The 18,898-nt window shown below is 60.1% G+C and overlaps 1 protein-coding gene across 4 annotated transcripts; it reads left to right on the forward strand.

Moving 5' to 3' along the window:
- Positions 1–358: 358 nt before the first annotated feature.
- TBKBP1 (TBK1 binding protein 1) lies at positions 359–18,005 on the forward strand. 4 transcript variants are annotated; one of them, XM_047845782.1, is made up of 10 exons: positions 359–491; positions 2,413–2,672; positions 3,030–3,152; positions 3,462–3,566; positions 4,607–4,787; positions 5,368–5,543; positions 5,708–5,769; positions 14,372–14,490; positions 14,739–15,466; positions 16,406–18,005. In XM_047845782.1, exons 2-10 carry the CDS (start codon positions 2,448–2,450, stop codon positions 16,532–16,534), a joined length of 1,848 nt encoding a protein of 615 aa, XP_047701738.1. In that variant the 5' UTR covers positions 359–491; positions 2,413–2,447; the 3' UTR covers positions 16,535–18,005. The 4 variants fall into 4 exon arrangements, with proteins under 4 accessions (XP_047701738.1, XP_047701739.1, XP_047701740.1 ...); XM_047845783.1 differs by lacking the exon at positions 359–491 and adding an exon at positions 1,226–2,032; XM_047845784.1 differs by lacking the exon at positions 359–491 and adding an exon at positions 1,226–2,032 and having other exon boundaries at positions 5,371–5,543.
- The last annotated feature ends 893 nt before the right edge of the window (positions 18,006–18,898 follow it).

Below are 18,898 nucleotides of genomic sequence, written 5' to 3' on the forward strand. Positions count from 1 at the left end.
AAGACACAGCCCCCAAGCAAACCCCAAAGCGCCACCTGAGCCCTTGCGCGGCCCGCAGGCGCCCCGACACGCGCCACGCCACGCCACACTGCGTTAGGGAGGCGTCGGGGAGGGGGCGCGGAGCGCGGGCCGGGCGCGGCGGGGAGCCGGGGGGCGCCGGGCGCGCTGCCAGGCCGCGCCGCACCGCGGGGGCTGGCCGCCCCTCGCCACGTGGTGGTGGCAGCGGCGGGGTCCCGGGCGCCTTCCCAGCTGGAGAAACCCGGAGCAGCCGGGGAGGAGGAGGAGGCGGCGGCGGCGGCGGCGGAGGAGGAGCGGGGCGGGCGGGAGGGAGGGGGGCTGGGGGGAGGGGTGGGGGGTGGGGAGAGACCCGGCGGCGGCGACAGGGCGAGAGCGGAGCGCGGTGCCAGGGGGGTGGGGGCACCGGTGCCCGTCTGGGGAGGGAGCAGGCGGAGGGGGTAAGCTGCGATTACAAGCAGGAACCGGCAGCAGCTGTGAGTCCCCGGCGGGGCTGGGGCGGGGGGGGGGGGGGGGGGGGGGGAGGGGAGCGGCGCCCGGGGCCGGCCGGGGTCGCAGGGTGGGCCGGAGGAGGCGACGGGAGGTTGGCGGGCAGTTGGCCCTGGCGGGCCGGGAGGGGAAGGGTCCGGCGCCGGCCCGCCGCGTTCCCCCTTTTCCCCCTCCGCCGCCGCTGCTCAGGCCGCACCGCCTCGGGAGCCCCTTCCCCGGCCCGGGGACCGCCGACTGGGGGCCCGGGGCTTGGCCAGCGGTGGGGGAGGGGGCTGCGTGGTCTCGGCCCCCGAGAGGGGAGGGGCGACAATTTCTGTCCGCCGAGCTAAAGGGGTTTAAAGGGCGGCTCTTAAAGGGGCCGCAGTAGGGGCCCGGGGCGCAGGAGGCACCCCCTCCCCATCCGCCCTCCGCGGCTCTCACCCGGGGCCGCCGGGCCGGGGGGGGGAATGTGGAGGAAGGGAGCGTCTGTCCGGGCGGCCCAGGGGACAGAGCCCCCGCCAGTGGGGCTGGGCCCGAGGTGGCGGGCTGGGGTCTGGGGGGGGTGTGGTGAGCGCTGGCGGGCGGAGTTGGGGGGAGGGGATGCGCCTGGAGAGGAAGGGGTTAAAGGTGGGGCCAGCCCTACAAACACGCGCACACACTCCTTACTCAGACCCGGTCACACGCGTCTCCCTGGCACTTAATGGGGGAGGTTTGGGGGGGGGTGCTGGGGCCCGGGCTTGAGCCCCCTTCACTCCAGGCTCCTGCTGCCCGGCTTTGGGAGGTCGCGGACCCCGCTGTCTCAACTCAGACCTCACGCCGAGCCCCCTCTCCTACGCGCACACACGCTCCGGCGCGCGCGCACACACCTCGGACATTCCCATAGTGCCTCACGTGACACACGGCCCCGAACGTGCCCACCCTTCACACACGCTCACGCACGCGTGCACACACGCGCACACACAAACACACACGGCTTCCTGGCCACTTTCCAACTCCATTCCCGACCCCCAGCCACCCCCAGCGCAGCCCTGCGAAGGCACTCATTGACTGTGACACACCTACACTCATTCACAGACACACACACTCCCCCCCACACATGCCAACCACAGACACACATTCATAAACAGGGCCAGAAGTACACACGCACCCTCTCGCGCGTACTCTTTCGGAGCCCTGAGTCATTCCTGCCCCCTCTCAGGGCTCCTCACTTCCCTGTGTGCAGGCACATTGGCGGGCTGGGGAATTCTTCGGTGGACCCTTTCCAGGGCCCCCCACCCTCTGTGTGTTCCCTCTGACGCTCTGTGAGGACTTCCTGTGGGTCCCAGATCAGGGGCCGGGAGGGCCTGGAGGGTTGCCACAACCCTGGTCTGAGTGGGGGAGGCACTTCCTTTTCCTGAACTCTGGGATCCTGCAGGAAGAAGCTGGGAAGTTGGGCGGGGGCCCCACAGAGGACGTCCTGACAGTGGTGGGGCTGACTCTCCCAGAAGCACTGGGCCTTAGTGAGGAGCCAGGGGTGCCAGAGGCTGGGGATGAGGAGCGTGGCAGAGAGGTATCTGGGGAAGCAAGGCCTGGGGTGGAGAGGGGCTGAGGAGTGAATCAAGGCAGCCCCGTCTGGGCCCTAGCCTGGGAAGGCAGTCCTTTCCTGTCCACAGGTCTCCCTGGGTTCTGGAAGGAACTCTTCTCCGCTGCTGGCCTGGTTTACTTGTCCCTACTTGTCAGGCCCTCCCTGCCAGAAGTCTTCATCTAGTTACAGCCCCTTCCCCCAAAGGCAGCAGAGAAGAGAAAACAGGGCTGAGTAGTCTGTGGGTAGGCAGGGGTGGGAGCTTCCAAGCTTCCTCTCAGCTGGTCATAGCATTCCTTGGGCCAGCTTGAGGGGTATGGGGGACAACCTCCAGGCTGCCCTCTCCACTGTTGCTCCTGCTCTCCCAGGAGGCCCAGTGGGGGCCGAGGCCCAGGCCCTTGCCATGGAGTCCATGTTTGAAGATGACATCAGCATCCTGACCCAGGAGGCACTGGGGCCCAGTGAGGTGTGGCTGGATGCCCCAGGAGACCCCTCACTGGGAGGGGACATGTGCTCTGCCTCCCACTTTGCCCTCATCACAGCCTATGGGGACATCAAGGAGCGGCTGGGGGGCCTGGAGAGGGAGAATGCCACCCTCCGCCGCCGTCTCAAAGTCTACGAGATCAAGGTCAGAACTTGGAGAAGATGGGGGTCTGGCTGTGTGTGTGTTGTGAGGGTTGGGGATCCCAGGAATCGCAAAGAGGGATCAGGATGCACACTCTTGGGAACCTGAGGGTCCCCCGTGAGGGATGTGGCTGCTTTGGATGGGAAGGGTCAGGAAAGGATCCTGAGCCAAAGGGTGGGACCTTGCATCTAAAAAAGATCTGGTTGGCGGGAGATGCCTCCAGGCCGTTTGGATCCCACTTGAGCAAGGGGAGGGAGAGGCGAGGACTTCAAGGCAGGTTGTGAGGTGGGAGCCCAATCGAGGCTGAAGCCTGGGCAGGGAGCCGGGCACCAGCTCTCCTGAGGACCTGCCTGCCCACAGTACCCGCTGATCAATGACTTTGGAGAGGAGCATGGCTTCTCTCTGTATGAAATCAAGGATGGCTCCCTGCTGGAGATGGAGAAGGTCAGCCTGCAGCAACGGCTCAACCAGTTCCAGCATGAGGTGAGTCCCTCGCTGGCCTCCCAGCCCAGACTGGGCTCCCTGGACCCCTTGCTCCAGTGTATTTCTGACAGTCCCCTCTCTCCACCCCCGCCCCCCCCCCCCCCCCCCCCCCCCCCCCCCCCGCCGCCAGCCTCTGTCTCCTTGGTCAGCGATGGCCCTAGTCTTCCCTAGAATGGGTTGCAGCCTCTCCCACCCCTCTTCCATTGGGCGCTGGATGTGTGGGTGGGAGGTATGGGGAGCTGCTTGGCCCCCAAGTCAAGGATGGGCCTGACCACGGTGTGCTTTCCATCCCCTCTGGGCCCCATTCAGTTGCAGAAGAATAAGGAGCAGGAAGAACAGCTTGGGGAGATGATCCAGGCTTATGAGAAACTTTGCGTGGAGAAGAGCGACCTGGAGACAGAGCTGGGGGAGATGGTGAGGCCCAGGGAGCCGGGGGTGCTTGAGGCTGGGACCTTTGTTGTGTGATTGTGTGTGACCCCATGTGTGTGTGTTTGTGGTGTGGACCCCAGTGGGCTTGAGTGCCCGTTTGCCCTTGTGAGGGGGGCTGAGTGTGTCATACAAGTTGTGAGTGACCCTCAGGACACCCTGGCCACGCGGTGACAGTAGGTGACTATGTGAGTGACCCTGTCGACAGCGTGTCTCCGGGCGAATATTTGTGTCTCGTGCTGGGTCGAGTCTGTGCCTATACGCTGCGTCTGGAAGGCTGTGTGGGTGAGGGTAGAGGTAATCAGGTCTCTGTGGCTGCTGGGACTGGTCCTGGCATGTGTGTGATTCTGAGTAGGGGTATGGCCACGCGCGTGAGCAGGTGTCAGAATCAGGACACGTGGTCTCTGCCAGCTCCTACCTGTGAGTTGGGTCGAGTCTCTTAGCCTCTGTCCCTCCTCTGAAAAGGGCAAATGATAACAATACTGCTGAGTTGTTGTTTGTGACGTCTGAGTTGGGACGTTTGTGTAAGAATGCTTCGCCTTAATAATCATAAACACTTAACATAGCACTTAACTATGTGCCAGGCACTGTTGTTATCTCTTTAGATATATTTACTCATTTTAATCCTTGCAACAAACCTAAGAGGTAAGTGTGGTTATCCCCGTGTTATAGATGAGGTAGGTGAAGCCCAGAGTGGTTGTCACATGTGCAAATAGAACTTATTATGCTTCTGAGGGCGTAGCTATGTCTGGACTGAGGGGCTGTGTGTTCTTAGAAGTGTCCCGCAAGGAAGAGGCGTTAACTCTGACCTTGCAAGGGGCAATAGCCAGAAACATCTGCATTGCAGTTGCTGGGAGAGGAGACCTCACACTCATAGCCACTTGAGAGTGCAGTTGGGATGTGTGACCTGGGGCCTCTGCTCCGTTTAGGGGTGATGGCTTCCCAGACATGGGGAAGTCCTGGCTTTGGGGGGCCCACAGGGGTACCCTGGTCCTGTGCAGACCCTACCCCTTTGTCTCACCCTGCAGCGGGCCCTGGTGGAGACCCACTTGCGGCAAATCTGTGGTTTGGAACAGCAGCTACGGCAGCAGCAAGGCCTCCGGGACGCAGCCTTCCCCAGCCCGAGCCCCCCACCTGCCCCTGCCCCACCTTGTACTGATCTGGACCTGCACTACTTGGCACTGAGAGGGGGATCTGGCTTGAGTCACGGTGAGATCTCTGCGACCCCTGATATCCCTACCCCAGAGTCCCCTAGACTAACCCCCATTTCAGTACTACTCTGGAATTGATGGTGAGCACCCCATTAAAATGTCTTATTAAATTTCTCCCATAATTGCCCTATGCCTCTTTGCCACCCGTTCCCTCATTTCATCTACTCTTACGCAGTTTCTCCCACTGACACCCCCCTCTACCACCTGCTTTCTCTGGCTACCCCCATGCAATTCCTATGTGTGTCAGCAGAGGGCACCTCCACCCAGAGTCCCCCAGCCGGTCTTACAGTGGTGATTAGCGGAGGCCAGAGGATGCTTGGAGATTTGAATGTGGCCAGGGAATCCTTTCAGGAGGCCATCTTATTTTGTCCTTGGTCTCCTAGAAGATGAGAAAAAAGCAGCTCGGGCCATCCTCCCACACTGCCCTCAGTAGAGGCCTCCCCTGGGTATTTGTCCTCTGGCTATCTTCTGGATCTCTGATGGGGCAGTCCTCACCGGTTTCAGTCTTTGCTGACCTGGGAGTCGGTGGAGGGTGCCAGCAGCTGGACCCAACCTGACATTATCCTCTCTCCTGCCAGCAGGCTGGCCGGGCCCCACACCCAGTGTGAGTGAGCTGGAGCGACGGCGTTTGGAAGAGGCTCTGGAGGCTGCCCAGGGTGAGGCCCGGGGGGCTCAGCTTCGGGAAGAGCAGCTCCAGGCCGAGTGCGAGCGGCTGCAGGGAGAGCTGAAGCAGCTGCAGGAGAGCCGGGCCCAGGTAAAGGACCCCGCCCAGCGCTCCCCGGAGGTCTGAGAGCTGCTGGAAATAGCCGTTAGAGTCCCAGGACGTCCTTCCTGGGTTTCGACTGGCTGTGGGAATGGTAAAGAGGCGGGTCTGGGCAAGGTGACATCGGCGTCTGACCTCCCCGTCTTCCTCCCTAGGATCTCGCCTCCAACCAGTCAGAGCGGGACATGGCGTGGGTGAAAAGAGTCGGGGATGATCAGTAAGTCGTATCTGAAATCCTCTCCATCTTAACCTCTGTGCCCTGAGGGTGGCATTTCCCAGGTCCCCGTTTTGGGTCAGTTCTCCCCTCTGTTGTTTGGAGGGCCCCTCTTCCAGCATCAGGCCTGTGGGGTTTGGCTTGCTTGTGTGACTCTTCATCCTTCACAGGAAGGAGGCGAGGTTCTGGGATGTGCCCCCCGCTTTCTTCTGACACCCAAGCTCGTGTCTCCTTGAGGTGTCAGGGGTTGAGGCATTTCCTCAGCTGCTTTGCTGCTATGTTCTGGGTCCCCTGGTGAGTTTCTGGGCCTCTCTGAAGCCCCATTTTTTCTGTGCCAGTAACAAGGCCGGTTAGTTGGGTTAACTGCCCCCTCACTGATGAAGAGGAAGGAGGTGGCGTCTTTCAGGGTCTGTGCTTTGTTTCCCACCTCAGGAGAAAGCTGAGGCCGAGAAGAGGGGCTTACCTGAGTTCTACAGCAGCCGAGAGGGGGGTTAGGACAGGCTCCACTGGGTGGCCCCTGTAGAATCTTGCTGAGAAAGAAGGGCAGCAGGAAGGAGGGAGGGAGCTATGTCAGTGGGGAGTCTAATGGCAGTGGCCTCTGGGGCAGCACTGGGCAGCAAGGGAGAGGGTGAGCGGCAGCCTGACATCAGTGAGCCTGATGCTTTTCACATCCGCACCCTGAACTCCTCCTCTCCCACTTTCTGAGAAATAGAGAGCAAACCTCCTTCCGCCTAAGCCCTCTCCCCTGAGACCAGTTGTGTGGCACAGACTCCCTACTTTCGTTGGAGGGGAAGCATGAGGCCCAGAGAGGGACAGGAACTAACCCTGTGTCACACAGTATACCCAGCTATGGGACCCCAGGGTCCTTCTTCCAGTGGGCTTCCTTCTCACCTTCCTCCCAGCTTCTGGCTACTTGGGGATACCCCTCACCTCCCTCTGTACCCTGGGGTGAGGGCCTGGGTGGAGCTGTGATAGTTGGAGTGGGGGGCGGTGAGAACCAGTTTGTGGGAGTGGTGGGTGGGATCCCTCAGCTAGGCTGCTGGGGAGTGTTGAGGGCTCCTGTGGAGAGGGTCTGCCTTAGCTCCTGGCTGAGGCTCGGAGCCCATCCTAGCCCATGTGCCCAGACCCAGAACACAAACACACACACACACACACACATTCTAGAACCCTAGCTTGCTTCAGATGTTATACCGTAGGGCTCTTTATGGGTCACTGAGTCCAGCCCCCTCTTAGCAGACCGGCAGTGAAGGCTCCCTCCAACTGGTTGAACCCAGAGAGAGGACTTTTTTGGCAGGGCTGGAATCTGAACAGCCAGACTTTGAATCCTTCCAGGGATGCAGACTGGCTTTGCTTTAATGACTTCACCTCTGTGGCCCCAGGTATCCTTCATGGGCTCAGAGGTCAGTCATTAATGAGAGGTGTGAGAGGAAGGTGTCGGGGGTGGGGGGCCAGAGAAGGAGTGGAGGACCCCAAGGGACCAAAGCTGTATGTGAGTGAGTGAAGGAGAGCTCCCATAAGGTGCCTTTGGAGGTTGGATCATCCACGCTGCCATTGGGGCCAGAACAGCCTCTTTCCCTTCCCACCCCCAGGGCACCTGCTCCACCCAGTTCCTTTGGCCACAGTGGCTTTGCCCAGGGGCTGGCCAGACCACTCTTACCAGAGGTGACCTCCAGCTCCTCCCCTCCGTCCTCACCGTTGGGACTCTGCATGGGTGCCTCCTGGACCTCTCTCCCCCGGTGCCAGTCAGGCTCTGCCTGCCCCGCCTCACACTTTTCAGGCGGAGCATCTCTGGACAGCCCCAGCTTGGCAAGAGTTAATTCTCAGAGGAAGTCCTCACTCCCCCGGCAGTTTTATTTTCTTATAAACTCAGCTCCTTTTGGTAATTGCTTCCCGAGTGTTCCCTCCCCTGTCCTCCCACCTGAGGCCTCAGTCACCTGCTCTCAGCTCACTTTCCCCCACCAGCCCCTCCTCTTTCTTCGACTTGGTCCAGACCCTCCAGGCGAGTGGGAATTTTAGCTGTGGGCTTTCCCAGGACAGGAATGCAGGGCTGGGTTATCCAGATCGGGGTAAGAAAGCTGAAGAGGGGGTCAGAGAAATTCCTGAATCCAGGCCACCCCTAATGTGGGAGTCGTGTGTGTTCCTGAAAGTGCTTACCTATCTCAGTCTGGACACCTCCAGGGCAGCCAGTTTTATTGTGGGAGTCCTGGCTGTTCAAAGGCCCCCCCTCGTAATGCCCTTGCCCCTGTTAATCCCCACCCCACCGCACAGTGGTCCTACTGGTACTAAGTGGACAGGCCTGGGAGGCAGCCCTGGCCCCAAGGATTCCAGTCCCTTCCATCCCAGCCCCCAGCCCACCAGCTCCAGTCATCAGTGTTCCTCCGAAAGTGGGCACCCCGACCAGGCCACTCTGCCACCTTCCATGGCTGACCTCTGGGCAAGATTGCCCTGCTGTTTGCTCAGCCCAGCACCTGGTGGCTGGTGCCCAGGGGACAGATTGTCCCAGAAGAAGAGCTGCTGGAGGCCAGTCAGGGGCCAAAAGCAAGGATGAGGGAGGAGAGGCAGTGGAGACCAGCCTGCTTCTTAGGATGTGCAGGGAGGTAAGGACCCTGGGGGGTCTCAGCCGAGGTGGGGGGGTGCAGAACCCACGGCCCCCTCCCCTCTGAGCCCAGCTCAGAGTCACAGGTCCTGAGTGTGGCCTTTCTGAGGGTGTGGCTAGTGCTGAGGGTGGAGGGGAAATTGTGGAGAGGGGGTTCTTTAAGGGGGCTGAGGGCTCAGGCGGGCTGACTCAGTGAAGGGGGTGAGGGCCCAGTGAAGGAGGGGAGCCCCCCTGTGAGAAGACGGGGGCTTAGTATGAGTGATGAGGGAGAGAACGATAGGGCTTGCTTTTTTTCCCCAACGTGGGGGGCTCAGTGTTGCAGCCCTGGCCCTTTTCCGCCCCCCCCCCCCACCCCTCTCTCCGCCCACAAGCCTCTGCGTGGGCTGCGGTTAGTGGTGGGGGAGAAGTGTGAACTCGGAGAGAGAGGATGGAAACTCTGCACAGAGGTCAAGGGCAGTGTGGGGTGGGTCAGGACGGAAGTCGGAGACCCCCGTGTACCCTGAGCTTAACTTCATGCCCCAGAACCAGCAGACCCAGGGCCTCCCCCTTCACGCTTCTCACCCTCCCTACTTCCTTTCTTTCAAATTTCCTTCAGCCAAGGCAGGGGTGCTCACAGGAATTAACCCCTGAGCACTTGCAGCCTTGGGACTCCCCGAGGGTGGGGAGGGGCTCGGAAGGTGAGGCCCACCACTCCCACCTGATTGTGGTCTGAGGGATTGGTGGGCTTTGAATCGGCCTCTGCCTCTTCCTTTGCTAGGAAGGCAGAGAGCAGCTCTTACCCACACTGTCTCCCTAGAAGGGAAACTGCACATCCTCTCCTCCTCGTTCTTAAACCAAAGCCATTGAGCTGGTTGGCGTCTCCAAAGAAGGATCAAGGCGGGTTTCTTTCTTTCTCTTGGGCATATTCCCAACTCTTCGTCCATACGCCAGACACCACGGAAGGCGGTTCACCTACACCATCTCATTTCCTTCTCACAGAAGATGTGGTGACAGTTCTGTCCCCTTTTAGTGCTGAGCAAACTGAGGTACAAAGAAGTGAAGTACTTGGAGAAGTTCAGCGTGAAGTTAAGTGCGAATACCCCGCAGGCCCTCAGCAGATGGGGCGATAGTACCTCTGTGGTGTTTCTCTGGTTCAGGTTCTTCCTCAGGTAGGAGGGCCCTTCTGGGAGGGGTGACCAGTGAATTACTGGCCCAACCTGCTCAATTTTGAAAGCGGAAATTTCAGTATGTTAAAATGTCAGCATCTTAGTAATTCTGCCAGGGCCGCTAGTGGGAGCCAGGACGGTCCGGGGCAAGTTGGGATGCCTGCCTCCCCCCACCCCCCACCCCCCCGGCCCCCCACCTTGGTTCCCAGTCCCACTGTGAGCTGCTCAGCTTGGCTGTGTCTGGGGAGGCTTTCTTGACACTGTGAACTTTTAGCTGTGCTGGGAGCATGGCAGGGGCTGCCATGAACAGCCAGGCTCTGGGGACCGCAAGTCATAGCTGGTCGAGGAGAGTGGAGGGGCTCAAGGCGCCTAAAAGGAAGTGGTACAGCAGTGGGTTGTTGCAGAGTGACTTCCTCCTCCCCTGGCCCGCAACCTCAAGTCCGCTCCACGGCCCGGTGCCTGTGGTTCCCTCCCCGAGGGTCGGGCGGGAAGACTGCTGCTGGGTGTGCCCGTGGGTGGTGGAAAGTTTGGTCCCTAAATTCCCCCACGAGAGTGAGGTGGCCGGGGACAGCTGGGGACGGCAATGGGCAAAGAGGGAAGAGCCGGGAATGCTGGATTTCTGTTTTCCTCCTGATTCTGAGTCAGCTGGTGATTCTGACCACATGACCAGCTCGGATGCTGACCCCAATCCTAACCCTAATGCCGATCCCACCCCCGAGACTTGAACCCTGCCCCTCATCCTGTCCCAAGCAGTGTCCACAATCCTGACAGAAAATGAACTACCAACCCCAGCCCTCATCTGACCCTGACCCCAGCCTCGATCCTGACCTCAAGGCCATCCCTAGTTCTGATCCCGCGGCCCAACCACTGGCCCTCACTGTGGCCCAGCACAGCACAGGCACCCAGTGAACTTCCCTGGGGAAGATGCCACAGAGTCTGTGTGCCTCACAGCTGGTTCGGGGTAGAAAGAGCCCCTTTCCAGAGCAGGGTGCTTCGGCCTCTAACCATCCTCAGCTCAGTTGCTTTATCAATCACAGTGAAGATTATTGTTTCTAGATGAAAATTTGAGATCCCCGAATTATTCATGGAAAGAATGAATGAAAGGATAAGTCAATGAAGGGTGGAAAGACTTGCAGCGGAGGGAGCCTTCCTTCCTGCCAGCTCTGCCATTTGCACTCTGGCTTCTCCGAAGGTGCCAGCTCAGCAGGCTGAGGTGCCAAGAGCAGGTTTGAGTCTCCGCTCTGTGACCTTGAGCCAGCTTCTCAACAGCTCCGATCCCCCACATATGTCTGGCACCTTCCTCTCCCCTCCCAGGGCAAGGGTGGTGATGCCCAGGCTACTGTAAAGCTCCCCAGCTCCCTCTCCTCCTGCCCCTCCTCCTCCCCCTCCTTCGCCTCCTCCCCTTCCTCCTCCTCCTCCTCCTCCTCCTCCTCCTCCTCCTCCTCCTCTTTCCCTTCTGCTACCTTCCTGTCTCTCCTTCCTCCCTTTCCTGATCATCTTGGAAGGCAGCATATAGCCTAATGGTCAGTAGCCTGCACTTTACCGTCCAGGAGGCCAGGGGCCAGTTTCAGCAACTCCACTGCTCCTAGGCTTTATGACTTTGCAAGCCTCAGGTCTCTTATCTAGAAAATGGAGATCATAGTGGCAACACTGTAGGGTTGTTGAGAAGATTCAGTAAAGTTCTTTAGCATAATGCCTGGCCTATGGTAAGCGCTCATAAAGGCTATCTACCGTTCTTTTCTCTCTAGGTCTCTCCCAGGTTCTGAGAGACTCAGAACTTTCTCTCATAATGTAAGCAATCGAGAAGTGCCCAAATTTAGCCGTCTGCTGCCGTTCACCTGACCCTTCCCAGACAGTCTCGATGGTGGAAAATAGCACTCAGGTGTGGGCCAGGAAGCCAGGAAATGGAATGTGTGTTCAGGTGCATGTGCGCAACCCTTGGTTGTGTAGTGCAGTTGAGATTTTTTCCATTGAATTGGCAGTGTTTTCTAATGTGAGTCATTCAGGTCGTTAGTGTATTTAGCACCCTGGGCCTGAGCATCTTGAGGTGGGAAGAGGCGCCTGACGAAGGGGGGAGGTCCTGAGGGGCCCCACCACCTGGCCCAGGGTCCTAGGGGTCTTTGTGAGGCTGCCTGGGGCTCCAGGAGGACAACAGTCACTTGCCCTCCCCCATCCCACTCCCCCTGCCCCACACCTGGTCAAAGCTGGGGGAAGGTCTGGGCGGTCTGGGCCAGGGGCTTCTTCCTTCCATTTCCTGCTGTCCTGTTTTTCCATGAGGAGGGTGCCAGGAGCAGGGCGGTAGAAACTGGGGTAGCTCCTGACAAGGGGAGGAAGGCATGTAGGGGAGAGATAGGGGCCTGGGAACTGAGTGTGGCAGGTGAGATCTCTAAGGCTGGGTGTGAAGGCGACGACCTGTATCTGTCACCTGAGATACAGCAGTGAAGGCGGATGGGGAGAGAAACTTGCAGCTGGTTGGCCAGAGAGGGCGCTCCATCAGTGCCCTAAGAGCCCCTCCTGCTCCCACCTCTCAGGGGTCAGTATGATGCTCTCAAGCCCCCGCTCTGATAGGGGAGACATAGCTCCTGCACTCAGTCTGAAGCGGGGAGCCTGTCACTGGAGAGTCCCCAGTTTAATGTGGGACACACAGGCTAGATCCTCCTGTCTGATGGGGAAGGTGCCGTTTCTCCCCACAGACACATGAGATCAAAGTCGGGGAACACAGGACATGTAACACAAGGGCTGAGATGTGATGGGATTGAGGGCTGCAGCGTCTTGGCCAGAGTTCGTCCCCCGAGGGACTCCTTCCTCTCTGCTCCTGTCCATCCCTGTGCACCCTCAGATGAGTAATGAGTGCTCCCTCTCCCTGGGAAGTGGGCTTGCCCCCCAGAATCCCAGCCTCTTTTGCAGTAATTTGGCTTTGGCCCAAATGAGTTAAAAATAGTTTTGTTGTGGGAGGGGCTGTTGTCTCCCCCATCACCCAGCTCACCCCAGGATTAGCAAGAATCAGCCAGTGAGCAGAGAGCGCAGAGCAAGGGAGCTCGGTCATTATCTACCCTCTGCACCTCGGCTTTTCCTGCCCTCTGAAGCCCTAACCTCATGACTTCCCCTGCTCTCCTCCAGGGTCTCTCTCTCTCTCTCTCTCTCTCTCTCACACACACACACACACACACACACTCTCTCTCTCTCTCTCTCTCTCTCTCTCTCTCTCTCTCCCCCTCTGTGTCTCTCTCTGTCTCTCTCACCCTCTAGCACACTGTTCCTCATGTTCATACTGGCCTCGCTCTTACCTGCACTCCCTCCTGTCCACATGCATCCTCTCTCCCATGACCATTACCTCAGGATGGGGACAGGGCCCACAGGGTCTGGACACCTGCCCCTCCATTCATGCCCAGCACCCTATAGCTCCAAGAGCAAGAGCGCCTTCCCTGGGAGGAGATCCATCTAGAGTGGCTGAGTCTCTGCCTGCCACTCCCCTCCAGCTCAGCTCCAACTTCCACAAAGCTCTGGAGTCCCTTCTGGACTTGGTAAGGGGGTGGAGACATCAGAGGAAACAAAAACCGCTGTCTCCCAGGCTCTGTCCAAGCCCTGAACAGAGATGAAAGCAGTGACCCAAGGCGACGCAGAGCTGCCTGTGAGGTCTGGAAGGGCTCCCTGGAGGTATGCAGCCCAGGCTGGGAGAGGGGAGGCGCAGTGCAGAGAGAGATTACCTTCGGTAGTTCTGGGTCAGAGTGACCCACAGAGAAAGGAAGAGAAAAGGAAGTGGGTTAAGTCTTGGCTAAGTTCAGAGTCTGTTCCAGCTCCATGCAGGCGGGTGCCCAGGAGGAAGTGGGAGGAAGAAAGGGAAGCAGAAAGGCACATGGATTGGGAGGTTCAATTCATTCTTCACTTCCTGAACATCTACTGGGTACCAGGCCTGGGCAAGGCGCTGGGAATATAAATACAGCCACATAATGCTCCCTTTCGAAGAACTCCCAGGGCAGTTCCAGAACAAGACAACTTCTGTAAGTGCTTATTGTGGGTGGCGCCCTCTGGAGGTGTGCAGTACACGGCAGCTGTTCACAAAGATCTCCACCTAAAGGGCTCCCTGGAGGCCCTGGGAGGTGCAAGACTGAACACTCAGAGGCAGCTCTGAGGTGAAAGCAAGGGCAGTGGACCTGAAACTTGGCTGACTTGGGTTCAAGTTTACCAGTTGGTTCCCCTGCCAAACCAGAAGGCTGTGTCTTCACTTATGGAATGGGGGCTCCTCTTAGGCTGTACGACACTGGTCCCCCGTCTTTCCAAGGTGAGGACTCCTCATGGATCCCCTGCCCCCAACAACACAGATTGCACTTACACTTTTACTGGTTGCTCTTCGAGAAAATTCACAGTAACTAAAGCTACTATAAATTCGGCGCAGTTTTTTTTTTGATGAATCTGTGTTTTATTCGTCACCACAGCTTCTGGACAGATTAGAAAAACGTTCACACATCCCTGAATCAGATGTGCTCAGGCCATAGACTATGCTTGATGAACACATGGATTCAGGGACCCCCCCCTAGAATCACTGAGCTCCCCAGCCTCAGCCTTATAGTCTGGGAGCCACTGCCCTAGCCCCAGGTAAGGTTCACCGGGAAGAGAGGGAGGCTCCCTGGAAGAGGTAGTGTTGGAGGTAGAACTTAAGGCCAAAGGGAATTCTGCAGCTGGGGTAGGAGAGCCCTGGAGGGAAGGGAGAGCCAGCTGCTCCGGCACAGCCAGTTCTCCCTCCAGGCGGTGACAGTAAGCCCGCTTCCCTTCTCCTCTTCTTCACCCGCTGCCTTCTGACCTCAGGGTCAGGGCAGGCTGGCGTCCAGCCTTGACTGGGGGCGGGGGCTGGGGTGTCCTTCAGGGTGAATTTGGCGCTGGCTTACACGGAGCTGACAGAGGAGCTGGGCCGGCTTCGGGAGTTGAGTTCCCTGCAGGGGAGGATCTTGAGGACTCTGCTGCAGGAGCAGGCCCGGAGTGGCGGTGAGAGGGGGCCTGGAAGGGGCGGCCCGGAGCTGGGTGCCAAGGGGGGGGGGGGGGTAGCTGTGGCTACCATCTCGCGTCCTGGGGCCACCCCTGCCTTCCTTTCCCTGCCGGGTCGTTTTTCACCCGCTGGCGTTCCGAGGAGAGAGGGTAGGGTGGGCGTCGGGCGCCGGCACGCCCATGGCTCCCCAGTGCTGACGCCTTCTCTCCCCACCACTGCCCTTCCCCTCGGCTTGCTTCTCTTCCAGGCCAGAGGCACTCGCCTCTGTCGCAGCGCCACTCCCCGGCCCCCCAGTGCCCCTCCCCGTCCCCGCCCGCCCGAGCGGCGCCCCCGTGCCCCCCGTGCCAGTCCCCCGCCCCCCAGCGCCGCTCCCCCGGGCCCCCGTGCCCCTCGCCCCAGCAGCGCCGCTCGCCGGCCTCGCCCTCCTGCCCGTCGCCCGTCCCGCAGCGCCGCTCGCCGGTGCCGCCGCCGTGCCAGTCTCCCAGCCCGCAGCGCCGCTCCCCGGGGCCCCCCACCTGCCCCGCCCCGCAGCCCCGGCCCCCGCCGCCCCCGCCGCCGGGCGAGAGGACGCCGGCCGAGCGCGCCTACGCCAAGCCGCCCAGCCACCACGTGAAGGCCGGCTTCCAGGGCCGGCGCAGCTACTCGGAGATGGCGGAGGGCGCGGGCTACGCGGGGGCCTCCCCGCCCTGGCTGCAGGCCGAGGCGGCCACGCTGCCCAAGCCGCGGGCCTACGGCGGCGAGCTCTACGGGCCCGGCCGGCCGCTCAGCCCGCGACGCGCCTTCGAGGGCATCCGGCTGCGCTTCGAGAAGCAGCCCTCCGAGGAGGAGGAGTGGGCCGTGCCCACCAGCCCGCCCAGCCCCGAGGCGGGCACCATCCGCTGCGCCTCGTTCTGCGCGGGCTTCCCCATCCCTGAGTCGCCGGCCGCCACCGCCTACGCCCACGCCGAGCACGCGCAGTCCTGGCCGTCCATCAACGTGAGTGGGGCGCCCGCTTGTCACCTGAGGGCCGGCCGAGGCCCCTCGCCTCTCAGGGGCAGCCTAGGCCCGTTACTTCTCTCTCCGGGCCTTTTGCTTGCGTAGGTGGGGCCTGCACCGTTACCTCTCTCTCAGGGCGGCGGTTAAGGGCATGGGCTTCAGAGTGACAGTCCCAGCTTTGATTCCGGACTTCACCGCTTAGCAGCTGTGGGACCTCGGACAGGTCACTTATCCCACCTGATCCTCAGTTGTCGTATCTGCAAAATGAGGGCAGTGATTATATGATCTAATTCCATTGGAGGGTTCCTAACAGGGAGGCAGTGAGCCTGAAGCCCTCTCCTGTTAGACTGGTGATGGAGGCCATGCTGACTGCCGCAGGTCTGGGGCCCACACAGGGCCAGGCCTGCTCATCCAGCTGCCTCCATCTGGTCTCAGAGCCCCTGCTCTTTTCCGGCTGTCCTAGAAGACAGCCTATCTCAGGGCACTATCATTTCACTGAAATAATGAGTTTCCCGAATGTCAGAGCCAACCCTTGCCACCTGGAAGGACCAAAATATATTCTAAAGCCAGACAGAAAATTATTTTTGGGTTGTACATTGTTTGGGATTATCCATTGCTTTGAGTTATCCGGGAGCTGTGTCTTAGTCACTCTGGGGGCATGTCTGGGTCTTGGCCTCCCTCATTACCGTAGATGACCTGGCAGGCTGAGCACACGCACCTCCTGGGGCCGTAGGCCCTGGGTTGGGGGAGTGGATGCTGAGCTGGTGGGAGGTGGGCAGGGAATGGGGAGAAGGAGGAGTGGTGCTGGACAGAGGGTGACCAGACCCTTTCTGCATGCTGCAGCCCTCCCGGCCCTGGGTCTCGGGAAAGGGCAGGCTGGGCTGTGGGGACCGTGAGGGAGGGCTGGGGACCATAGGTGACTCCCCTCTCTCTCCACAGCTGCTGATGGAGACAGTGGGCTCTGACATCCGCAGCTGCCCCCTCTGCCAGCTAGGTTTCCCTGTTGGGTACCCGGATGATGCCCTCATCAAACACATTGACTCCCACCTGGAGAACAGCAAGATCTAGGGTGCCTCCCCCACCCCCTGGCTGTTTCTCCATCTTCTCTCATCACCCCCACTCACTCACTCACTTTGAATGCTGCATGAATCTCGTGGGGGGCCCTTGCCCCTTGCGACCCCCAGATACCTCCACTAGCTACCGAGTCAACGTGTGTGCCGTCTTCCCTGGTCCAGGCACCACTCAGCCCTGCAGGCCCTTCCTGGAAGGCCAGCCGAGGCTGTCCCCAGCTCCCTGGCTTCCACTGGGGAGGTGGGGATCTGGGCTGAGATGGGGAGGGGCGTACCCCACCCAGCCTCTCTCTCTGCCTTTCTGTTCTCAGACAGGGTTGGATCCGTCGCCGCCGCCCGCCCGCCTGCCCGCCCGCTGCTTGGGCCTGGGGGAGGGGGAGGGTGTCAGAGGACTCCAGGAGCTCCCCTAGCCACTCCCCGGATGTCCATCTTTCTCAGGCTGTGCTCTGTCCAGGGAGCGCCTCCCTGTGGGGTCCCAGAGCCTGCCTTGCACACTGATGCCAGTTCCTCCATCCCATGGCCAGCTCGGGGCTCTTGGCATGGGCCCCTCCCCCTTGGGGGAAGGAGGCATCTTGTTTCTTGCCATTCCCTGCAGGCCGGTCTTGTTCTCCTCTGCTCCCCTGGGGAATAAGGAGGGTGGGAGAGGAGAGGGAGGACCCTGGAGGACTGGAGGGATTCAGCCTAAAGAGGCTGCCCTGAGGGTGGGGATGAGAGGCGGGGGGGGGGGTGCCATCCTGCAACTTGACCCTCAGGCCAGGGGAGTATCTGTGCTAGCCTCCCAGGCCCCTGCCTCCCCCTGGAGCCCCTAGCACCAAGACGCAGATTGTTAAGACAGATGCTCCCCTTCACCCTTACCCCTCTCGAGTCCCTGACACCACAGGTGCCCTGGAGCCCGTGTGTGACTCGGCCTCTGATAGCTGGGTGGGTGTCATCATCCCTGCCTCCCAGGCCAGAACCTGTGGATGGGCCCAGGGTGCTGTTGGAGATCAACTTCAAAAGAGCTAACCCCCTTCCCACACCCCAGCGACCCACATTCCCTCTGTGAAATCTACCTCAGAGTCGTACCCTCAGAAGGATGGGTAAGCAGGAGGCCAGGGGGTCCCCAGGGCTGAGGTGGGGAGCTTCCTATGGCAAGAGCCTGCTGCCCCACGATGAATCCAACCCCCCCACTGCGAGCCTCTCCCAGGTCTCAGCCCCGGGCTGGTGGCAGTGGGCGCTACCGTCAGTGCATGTACCATTCTGATCCAACACTTCCAGGCACCCCCGCCTCCTCACACCCCTCCCCTCCTCCTCAGTGCAGGGGAGTGAAGAGGTGTATCAGGCAGGAAGGGGCCAAGGACTCCAGAGACATGGCATTGTACCTTGAGTGTTCCCCCAGGGAGGGGAAATGAGAAGGGGGCCTGGAGAGGGGAGGTGGGGGCCCCTGAGCTCTCTGAACAAGTTTAAAGTCCAAATAAAACTTACCTGTTCCATCTGCTCTTGGTCTGTGCCCTCCGTGGCTGGGGTGGGAAGAAAACCCTTGGTAGCGGGAGGTCTGGCAAAACCCAAGGAACCGCAACTATGGCAAGGTGGGCCATGTTTTCTTTATTTTGATGTTTATTTATTTTGAGAGAGAGTGAGAGCAAGGGAGGGGCAGAGAGAGAGAGGGAGAGAGAGAATGCAAACGGCTCCATGTAGTGCCGAGCCCGCCTCGGGGCTCGAACTCACAGACCAGGAGATCATGACCTGAGCTGAAATCAGGAATCGGCCACTCAACTGGCTGAACCACCCAGGCACCCTGACATGGAGTGTATTTAAAAGAGATCCGGAGCAGTAGAGGGTGTCTTTGTGACAATGCAGCCAGCCAGCCAGCCCTGAGCAGCTGTCTGGGACTCGAATTTTCCCTCCCAGCAGGTCTGGCAGGTAGAGGTTCTGAAGCCTTGGGGCTTCAGCAGCAGCTGTTTCTTCATCAAATGATTTTTGCGTGCCAGGAACCAAGCTGGGCCTCTAAGAGAAAGAACATCCGTGTTCCATGTCCTCGTGGTTCTGAGAGCAGGAGAGGGATTGGACCCCAGGCTCAGCAGCTGCCTTGAAAGCCCCACAGACTGGGAGGTCAAAGCCAGGCCATGAACCTGTGACCCCTGCCCCAGACGGGGCGGTGCCCTCTGTGTGCAGGAAAGGCCTCAGCTGTATTCGCCAACTCTGGGTGCCTTTCATTTCCATGTGACCCTTTCAGGCCCAGGATTCACTTAAAAGGCTGGAGCAGTTGCTCATCGAAGTCCCAAGGTTCAGCTCCAGATGCAGGATTCCTCCCCATTCAGCACCAAGGTCCAGACCCCAGTGGGGAGATGGCCCAGCTTCCCCTGCTCCTCTGTTGCAGTTA

Source organism: Prionailurus viverrinus, unplaced genomic scaffold (assembly GCF_022837055.1).
Source record: "Prionailurus viverrinus isolate Anna unplaced genomic scaffold, UM_Priviv_1.0 scaffold_35, whole genome shotgun sequence".
NCBI classification, from domain to species: Eukaryota; Metazoa; Chordata; class Mammalia; order Carnivora; family Felidae; genus Prionailurus; species Prionailurus viverrinus.

Bases quoted from the DNA above. Each gene is read 5' to 3' on its own strand.
- TBKBP1 (XM_047845781.1), top strand. From the start codon at position 2,361: ATGGGGGACAACCTCCAGGCTGCCCTCTCCACTGTTGCTCCTGCTCTC. The intron at 4,788-5,367 runs GTGAGATCTCTG...CTCTCCTGCCAG, and splicing joins GGGATCTGGCTTGAGTCACG to CAGGCTGGCCGGGCCCCACA. The intron at 5,544-5,707 runs GTAAAGGACCCC...CTTCCTCCCTAG, and splicing joins TGCAGGAGAGCCGGGCCCAG to GATCTCGCCTCCAACCAGTC.